At 40.1% G+C, this 9749-nt stretch overlaps 1 protein-coding gene across 3 annotated transcripts in view; it reads right to left on the bottom strand.

The window, feature by feature from the left end:
* Nucleotides 1-4428: 4428 nt before the first annotated feature.
* Nucleotides 4429-9749, bottom strand: part of KNTC1 (kinetochore associated 1) — a 56097-nt gene continuing 50776 nt past the window's right edge. For all 3 annotated transcript variants that reach the window (XM_074321598.1, XM_074321597.1, XM_019734072.2), the window contains exons 58-64: nucleotides 9572-9626; nucleotides 9423-9486; nucleotides 8730-8859; nucleotides 7561-7650; nucleotides 6638-6783; nucleotides 5756-5846; nucleotides 4429-4659 (exon numbers count right to left, since the gene is read on the bottom strand). In XM_074321598.1, coding sequence (XP_074177699.1) covers nucleotides 4639-4659; nucleotides 5756-5846; nucleotides 6638-6783; nucleotides 7561-7650; nucleotides 8730-8859; nucleotides 9423-9486; nucleotides 9572-9626 — 597 coding nt within the window. In that variant the 3' untranslated portion in view covers nucleotides 4429-4638. The remainder of the gene's footprint in view (nucleotides 4660-5755; nucleotides 5847-6637; nucleotides 6784-7560; nucleotides 7651-8729; nucleotides 8860-9422; nucleotides 9487-9571; nucleotides 9627-9749) is intronic.

Genomic DNA, 9749 nt, shown 5'->3' with positions numbered 1-9749 from the left:
AACCGTAGGATCACTTATCAAGGGAAAGACAGGTTAAGAGGTTGCATTCCTGAGTCCTCTGGTCATTGGAAGGAGAGTTCGAAAAGAGAAATTGCTCCAGAAATTTATTCCCTCTAGAAAACATTCAGCCTTGGTTGTTCTAGAAGCACAGGTCCTTGCTTTCTGGTTGCTTTTGAATATGTCGAGTGCCAGGAAAAACAAAACAAAACAACCCTTTGTGAATCTCTATCTTCTGCAACGTCACAGTGAGTTAGCTGTTGTGAGTTTAGTCTTGCTGTGCATCCCCGATAAAGGCCATATAGTGTGACAGACACTGGACTCTGAGGTGAGCAGATACACGGTGAGTTTAACTCATCCACAAATTGCAAGCAGCAAAGAGAAGGGAGAAAACCAGAATGGAGAACAAGATGTTTGTGCTTTCATCTTGTTTTCCCGAAGAGCACTGTGAGGTTTCCCACCAGAATGGCTACAATGAAAAGGACTGACGGTTCTAAGCATTGTCAAGGGCGTGGAGCCATCTGCTCTCACACACACGGCTGGTGGGGTGCAGACTGGTCCAACAATTTGGGAAGACTGTTTGGCAGTATCCACTAAAGCACTTCCACTCCTGGAAATACTCCCAACACCAGTGAGTGCTCATGTCCACCCAAAGATGTGTACAAGCCTGTTCACAGCAGCTTTGTTCATAATTATCAAAAACTGGTAATAACCCAAATTATCTGTCTACCGCAAAATGGGTGAATCTTAGTATATTAGTACAATGGGATACTCACGACAAGAGAAATTCTGAGATGTCCTAAATTAAATTACAGCAGGCTGAAGGGTGAAAAAGACAAGGGTAATTAACCAGTTAATAGCTGTGTGTCAGCTAACAAGACCGCTCACATTCCTGAATGTATGTTGGACCTTTGACTCAACTTCCAGGTGGCTTTCTAGAAAGAAAACAGTGGACCAGCGGAGGCCACTGCATCCTGCGCGTGCATGAACGTTCAGGACTGTGGCCTAAAACCAATCAAATAGTAAATATGTTCTTACAGACTGTGCACCTATCCCAGAACTGACCCCTACCTCTCTTCCCCTTCCCCCCAACAATAGCCAAAGTAAACTCTCTCAAAGCAACTTACATCTCTAAAACAGCCCATCAGCTCCAGGATGGTGGATGTTTTCATCTTCTCCAGCTAGCCCAGTTCTGGTGGTTTAGACTGTCTCAGGAGCTGGTCCTTTGCCGGGTAGCATGTGGCTCAATAAAACCTTTTGTGAAGAAAAGCTTTCAGTTGTGAAGGTTTTTAATACAATAATGGGAAAGAATGAACTACTATTGTTGCTGCTGCTACACAGAATAACATAGATGAATCTTACAATGTTGAATAATTAATTCAGACTCTAGAGTATGTGCTATATTTGTCCATTTATAGTTAAAAACCAGGTAAAATTAATAAGCTATGATGATAAAGGTCAGAACGGTGGTAACCATGGGGAGAGTATGCTCTAGGCAAGGGCACAAGGTAGTCTCCTGGGGCCCTAGAATGTTCTATAGTTTGATAAGGATTATTATACAGCTGTATAAGTATGTAAAAAGTAACCACTGGTCAATCATACCTACACCACCAGCATTCACCTAAAAAGGACCTGTCGGTTACCCCAAGCACCTCTGTAAGCTCAGTTGGCTACTTCCAGCTGGATAGATGTGATCACTAAAATTAGTCTTACTCTCTTACTCAAAAACAACGTGTCAAAAACTATCCAAGGGAAGGACCCAATGTTTACAATAAACATACCTCCCAAATCTGTGCACCCTAGAGAAGCAGTAGAAAGAAGACTGAGTGGGCTACGTCTTGTCAGGCCAGGTTTTCTAGCCGTAGGAGGTGAAAGGAGAGCACACTACTAATAAACTTCTCTCCTCCAAGTAATCAAAGGAATGAAAATTTAGCCTCTTCATTCAAAGCAAGAGATGATGAAAGAAATGTGCATGAGTCATGAACATGAACTGTAGCGCCTTTACTTCTGTAGTGTCACTAACTTCCCCTTTTTTCTAGGGGCAACGAGGTGCTGTCATTCGTTCACGTTATCATGAAACATTCAAGGGAAGAATTTTACCCTGAAAACGAGAAGTCAAAATTCACTGAACTCATACGTATTTATTAAGAATCTTACAAATTGGGGACAAATGACGAGTGAGACAATCAGTAAAGAAGTCAACAAAGATAACTTTGGCTGTATCGTGAAGGAAGGAAACGTTAATGTCATAGCAAGTGACTAGGGGTGACTGGTTGGGGAAGGCTGGTGATAGAAAGGGAGTGACAGGCCCTGAGGCTGGAAAGGCAGGGGGACTGGATCACGCAGGGCCCTCTAAGCCCGGTGGAATTGTCAGGTAGCACCGGGCTGTATCTGAGTGAGATCCAGCTTCTAAGCACAGCGCTTTTAAAAATGGGACCCTCCAGAGGGGGCGCCTTTTTGTAGCAGATCTACCGACAGGAGAGCCTTCTTATAATTTACCCTCCTCGAAGGTACCCCTTTCTGATTTGAACAAAGGGGCCAGTGTGCCTCAGTTGGCGACTTGGGATCCACGCTCAATGCAATGGGAAGCCAATGAAAAGCGTGAGGCCAGACATTGACGAGGTCTGGCCTATGTTTTAAGAATATACTTCAGCAACAGTATGGAGACAAAACTGTACGGAGACAAAAGTGGAATAATTTAAAAAATGATCAATATAAGAAGTACCCTGGCTAATTGTATATTTGAACTTCAAATGAAGTTATCTTAAAATGAATTCAAACACATTCTGGTTTCAAAAAAATCACTTCTCTGGCATACCAAAAGCTAACCGCTTACCTATCAGAACTTTATTCTGAACAATGAAACCAGTGTTCAGATGGGGACAGAACTCCGTTTTCGCTTAGCTTTTGTCAGTTAAACAGGAAGGCTCCTTTCCATTTGTTACATTGCAGTGCCACCCCTTGACCCTTCTGTTCCTTGCACATTTATGCCCCACAATACAATTACGGGCTCTACTTGTGACGTCAGCCTATAATGAGCTTTCTTAAGGTTCAATCACATAAATATCAAAGAAATACAAACCTAAGTTGTGGTATACCATTTTCACCTAGAGAATTAGCAGAAAGTTTTTAAAAGTCAGATCACTCAGAGTTGGGGAGGAGGCAGTCAGGCAGACATCCGGCTGTGGCTGGTAGGACAGGGCATTTGTGAAAACCTTTCGAAATGCATGCAGTTTGGCAATTTGTATCTAGAGCCTGTAAAATGTTCTTCACTCCCTTTGATCTGGTAAATCTGTTGGTGACAGTGATCTTAAGGAAATAATTCCAAATGTGGAAAAAGCTTTGTGAAATATATTGGTGTAGTCTGAATGTCTGATTAACCAGAAGGCTTTACAAATGAGGGAATTCAGGCTCTGGGAAGTTCTGTAACTGGTCCAGGAGCACAGTTTGTGATGGAACCAGAATTCAAATCCAGACTTTTCCTCCCAAACCTATGTTTTTAATCACGATGCTACACTGAGTTTTTAGTATAGAAACAGTATTTTCTCAACTAGCAAAACAAAGGCAAACTAATTCGAGTGTCATTACGGTGTTCACAAGTATAGCAGATTAGGAAGGCAGGGTAAGAGGTGTGCGTGGTGCTCTGTGTGCCCCGCAGCGTTCGCTGACTCTGCGACATCCTGCCCTTCTAAGCCATCCTCCCAGCCGGGGGCTTACAGCCTGCACACTGCATGTCCCACACTCCTGGCCACATGGCTTCCTGCTTGATTGTCATTTCTTAGCACTGGCACGAGAATTAGAGGTTGGAGCAAGCAGAGCTACTTCTTTTCTCTTTTGGTGGTGGCTTGGCAGTGGCCTCGAAAGATGCCCAAGGGATACTTTGGGCAGCACCGGTGGGAGGAGGCTCACCCTTTGGAGGAGTGGCACGGGGGGCCTGGGGGCTCCAGCAGGAGCAGTGGCCACATCTTCCCCCGTTGTCTCCCTGGTGGGCCCCCTCCTCTCCCTTTGCCTTTCAGTTATTTTAACACCTTTGTAACCAATTCCTGGCATTTAATCCATCGCTGCTTGAAATACCTAGAGTGTTTTCTATTGTTCTGGCTGGCCACCGACCAACACATTCAGCAGCAAAAAATTACACACGTTTACTAGAATAACACTACAAAGATTGATGTATTTTTTTGTTTGTTTTTTAAGGAGGGCGCAGCTCACAGTAGCCCATGCGCGGACTGAACCGGCAACCTTGGTGTTATCAGCATCGTGTTTTAACCAACTGAGCTAACCGGCCACCTTAAAAGATCAATATTCTTATTTATACCTGTGGATGAAACAGGCTATATAAGTAGTTCCTTTTCTTATGGGGGGAGTTCCTTTTCTTATTGCATTTTGCTTCTTTTATACAAGGTGTAAAAAACTGATAGTCTCTGTGAGTTACAGTAACTGACAAAGAGAAGATTTATTAATTCAGGATCTGAGTTCTTTATGGGACAATCAGGCTACCAAGTGTCTTAGTTATCACCTCAGGTAACATCTGATAATAGCTATGACACAGACCACACAATTTTAAAACCGTAATAAATATGGTCAGTTAATAGCAGACTCCGAACTTCCTCTTCCTCTTCCTGAAAAAGGCTTGATGATTTACTATGATCCATTAAGAAACATCTAAATGGGAAGAAACACAGAAGTATTATGAGTGTCACTTAGTTTTTTAAACAGAAGATGCTCAGATAAACTATAGAACTTAAGACGTAACTGTATTGCTAAAAACGTACACATAAAATTATTTGGCATTTTAGACAGTTATGACTGGAGAAAAACATATATATATATATATATATATATATATATATATATATACACACACACATAATGCATATATATATACACACACACACATAATACGTATATATATATATATATTTTTTTTTTTTTCCAAAAATGTATGTATTTTTGAAAAACATATATTTAAGGGTCACAAATTCACCTCCTGAATCAATATTCCCCCTTTTAGAAAAAAGTAGTTTTATGCCATTGAGCACAATAGATTGGAAGTGAACATTGGAAGTTATTAATTAATGAAAATTAACAAAATGGAGGTTTATTTTAATATTCCTTTTCTGGACCAAAGGAGGAAAAGAACCCCACAATACTTACGTTTACTAAAACTACTAAGCCATGATCCAAGTAAAAATATTTATCTTATATTTAAGTTCAAATTAGGAGTAAAAGTAATTTACATGTACATTTTATATATGAAAACATTTGGAAGGATATATATCAAAATATTAACAGTGATTCTCTGGTAGTGAGATTTCAAGAGATTAGTTTTTTTTTTTTGCTCTTGCAAATTTCTCTTTTTTCTATAGTGAACATGGATATCTTCAGTAACTATAACAGGTGAAGTAAAAACAATTAAAACCCGAGCACAGCATTAATCAATGCCTTTTGGATTTCTGTTTTTCACCTGCTTCAGTGTGAAAAACAAGACTTTATGAGGAATCATCATGCTTGGAAAGCACCTGGGAGACCAGGTGGTCCAGGTGGGAAACGAAATTCCTGCACAGCGTCAGCGACTGGCCCAAGGCCACGCAGCCGCTGAGCGCAGAGCTGAGAGGAGAGCCACAGCCTCTACAAAAAATAAAATATAGAAATACACGCAGCCATATGGAACAATACATTTATCTCCAGAACAACTTGGCTCAATTTCAAGACCCAAAAGTATAAATGGCGAAACCCAATAACAACGGACCAGCTTTACCTTCAGAATTTCACAGGGAGTGGCGTCTGCTGGCATTGGTTTTCCACAATGCTTTGAATATTCAGTTATAAAGACTGAAGCTTCATCTAAACTATGGAATCAGAAAAAAAACGGGCATGAGAAAGCTTTTCTGTGTTCGCTATCTTGACTTGATTGTAGTGATGTCATCACTACATATTCGTGCCAAAATTTATCAGCTTACTTGAAACACGTGCAGTTTATTCTATATATACATACATACATACACACATATATATATATATATATATATATATCCTCAAAAGATAACACTTGTTCACAAATGATGGTATGTAATTATGGTTGGATCATAAGTGATAAAGAAGCAAAAAGAGATCCACGGCGGGGTAATGGACAAGTGATACCTCTCAAGGGATCAGCACAGTCAGACCTAACGTAGGGATGGATCCAGTAAATATTTCAGTCCTGGCCGAGTTTCCCTTTCTTCAGGGTCAGCCCATTTCTTCCTTCTCCCTTAGACTCCCCACATCCGCTCTTAATTCTATCCCAAGGAGCTTATTGTTTCTAAACTTGAGTACTGAAAAATTAGATAACGAAGCTTAGCAAAAGTTATGTTACATAAAGCCATCAATTCTCTGAGCAAGTGTCTGAGGAATGACGTTGTAACTCAGGGTTTTAGAACAGGCCTGTGAGATACCTATTTGGGGGGTTCAGACAGCTTGTTTAATTGTTTAATTCCAAGTTCACGTTCCAAGGGACTGGGTTACAAAACAACTAATGCTACAACTTCACATTTGGAACTTTTAATTGCAAACAAACAGCTCTACAATTGTTTGACATTTTCCTCCAAAATAATGATAAATTTCAAGGAAATTCAACAGTTTTCTTTTTTCATGCACTTACCTTGATTCATTTGCCAAATACTTCACTAGGTCAGTGACGTTGCTGGCATTCATCATGTGTAATTTCAATGCTTGAAAGTATTTTGTCTTTGCCAAAATCCCAAACTCCTTCTTGTTTATGATATTATTCAGAATCAGATTTCTAACCTAGAGAATGACAGGTAGCGTCATATTAAAAATGTGTTCAGTGCCCAGTTCTTTCAATACCACAGTGTTTCTGACAGTTAGGAGTTAGATTGTTATTGCATTGTGTCCTAGCCTTTTTTTTTTTAATTTTATTGGGGAATATTGGGGAACGGTGTGTTTCTCTAGGGCCCATCAGCTCTAAGTCATTGTCTTTCAATCTAGTTGTGGAGGGTGCAGCTCAGTTCCAACTCCAGTCACCGTTTTCAATCTTTAGTTGCAGGGGGTGCAGCTCACCATCCCATGTGGGAATTGAACCGGCAACCTTGTTTTTGAGAGCTCCCGCTCTAACCAACTGAGCCATCCGGTCAGCGGCAGCTCGCTGTCTTCAATCTAGTTGTGGAGGGCGCAGCTCACTGGCCCATGTCGGAATTGAACCCGCAACCCCACTGTTCAGAGCTCGCACTCTAACCAACTGAGCTATCTGGCCTCCCCCCAGCCTCCTTTTTGAGGGGGTAGTTGGGGGAAGGGGAATGGCTTTGGCCCGTTTCAGTACTATATCCAGTAAATAGATAAAAAGTAATTGTCGTTAAGCACTCTGGGACTTTTTATGAGCATAGCAATAAACAAGATAGCCAGGGACCCCGTCTTCTGAAAAACTTACTGAGGTTTTAATAAAATAATTGTACATATTAACAAACAGATTGAGATGGTAGTTTTTAGCCTAATGTTGGTTTGGGGAAAATTATTACCTCTAATACGTAGTATTTCATAGAGAAAGGATATGAAATTTTCTCTTACTTGATGTGAAAACCCGGTCAACTGGCCAGTATTCATATGCTCTTCTAATTGTTGTAAAATGATCTGAGGATCACATGAGCTCAAAAAATTCTAGAGAAAAAAAATCAAAATATAATTTATGGAAAAGTATAATTTCTACTGATGTCTGTCAAATCTGGAAGGCTTTTGTATTTAAATTTGAAATATCTTAAAGAATTTCCAATGTAGGAAAAAACACCTCTGGCAACAAAAAATTATTAAAATAAGGAAAAAACCATTTTACAAATACCCATTCCAAAGAGCTGTTTAACAAGCATTTTGTCATTCTAAGTGCCAAAAGAAATCTATTTAAATACTAAAACTCTGAAAAGCATCAACGGATGAGTTCATGAATAGTCAAAAATGAACAAAGTCAAAGGCAAGTACAGATGGCTTTGAAAAAATGAAATGAATAGAACAAATAAATACAAAATATGCATGCTCTTCTATATAGATCTCTACCCACTGGCTTATCTACTTTTGGAGAAACAATGCTAAAACATTCCCCAATGCTTTGAACAAGTAGATTCTGTATTATAAAGGGACTGAGAGTTATTTTTAAAAGTTCTGTCCTCAAAATGCTTGTGGCTCATTCGTTAGACACATGCAAAACCTGACTCTTCCCTCTCCGACATGTCCCACCTCTAGTCACTAAGTTAAGTTACCTTCCTCTTAGTCTTCTCCATCTAGTTCATTTTCATTGCTCCCACCCTACTCTGGGGACCGACCCCTCAAGCTTTCCTTGTCTGCCCACAGGTGGTTGTGTATAGATCAGGTGAGATAAAATCCTATTCAAATGCAACAGCTTCCCAAGAATCTGCCTTCTTGACACGGCTCCCCTCCAGTCAAGTCCACGTGGATTATTCCTTCTAAAGTACTCCCTGATCTTTTCACTTTACTCTTCCAGGAAACTTGTTTCCCACTGACAGAATAAGGTCCAAACCCCTGTGAAGGCATCTCTCCGAATAGCCTCAACCTACCTTTCAGTCTTACCTCCCACTAAACCCCCACACAAACCTTCTGCGCACCCACTGCTGCACCCCTGCTTTATAGGTTTGGTGAAAAGAAAATGCAATGTTTTGCAAGGGACATGTACTCTGCGACCTTTTTCCATTTTTTTGGCAGCCCCAGCAGAGTAATTTCCAAGATACCTTAATGTGCTGGCGTCTTTGTTCTGAGTGGGGCATGAGCATAAGACAGGCTAATGCAAAAGCCGGGAGCTCTAACTGGACATACTGCCTGGCAACACCAACCATGTCGAGATCATCTGACACCGGACATCTTCAAGAGAGCACATTAGTTAGTGAATAACCTGGCAGGTTCACTAGACGAGATGGGCCTTTCTGGTTTTCCACAGTTGGTACTTGCCTATGCTTTCAATAATTTTAAACATTAAAATACTGGTGCAGAACATATGCTTAGTAATGAGTAACTTGAGTCTTTTTTGGCATTCTTCCTGGAATAAAATAATCTATCTACAGGAATATAAACTACTAGTTGATGCTGATTATGTCTGAAAGTCTACACATGCCTAAAGACCAATTCTCAGACGACTCAAAAATCTATGAGACCGTCTTGTATGAGTTAGGGTAGTCACAAAAGGCACTCCATACTTCTATTAAAATTGGGTACTAATTTTAGAGACTTCTTACTGAATATCATCAGTTCATTACTTGTACCTCACATGAAAAGAAGACATAATAAAAATAAGAGATATTTTATTTTAGAAACAAGTGGTATGCTTACCTTCCCAAGAAAAAGGAGTCATAAAAAATGTTTATTAGGAAGGAATTTATAAGCCACAAATTTGATTTTTTCAGTAGGAAAACAAATATTTTACTTACTCTAGAATAGCAATGAGGCTCTCACAACAATCTGATAACTGACTGGGGCTTAAAGGACAAGAGGCTGAAAAGAAAAAAAACAACAAAATTGTACATATGCACACAACTATAAGAAGCTACTGTCAATGTTTCAGAGGAGAGAAAAATACCTGAAAGAAGTGGTATCTGAACCACACGCTGCCAGGCTTTGCTGAAGTAGGGAACCTGCGGAAACAGGTGTATTAAAGAATTCATGCAGGGGAAATCACAAACTCTATTTTACAGTCACAAAACTATACACTTAAAGCTTACACGCGGGATGCTAAAATCACGAATTGATATCTCCCT

The sequence above is a fragment of the Rhinolophus sinicus genome, linkage group LG16, assembly GCF_036562045.2.
Source record: "Rhinolophus sinicus isolate RSC01 linkage group LG16, ASM3656204v1, whole genome shotgun sequence".
In the NCBI taxonomy this organism is placed as follows: Eukaryota; Metazoa; Chordata; class Mammalia; order Chiroptera; family Rhinolophidae; genus Rhinolophus; species Rhinolophus sinicus.
This window is presented reverse-complemented; position numbering and strand designations above follow the sequence as displayed.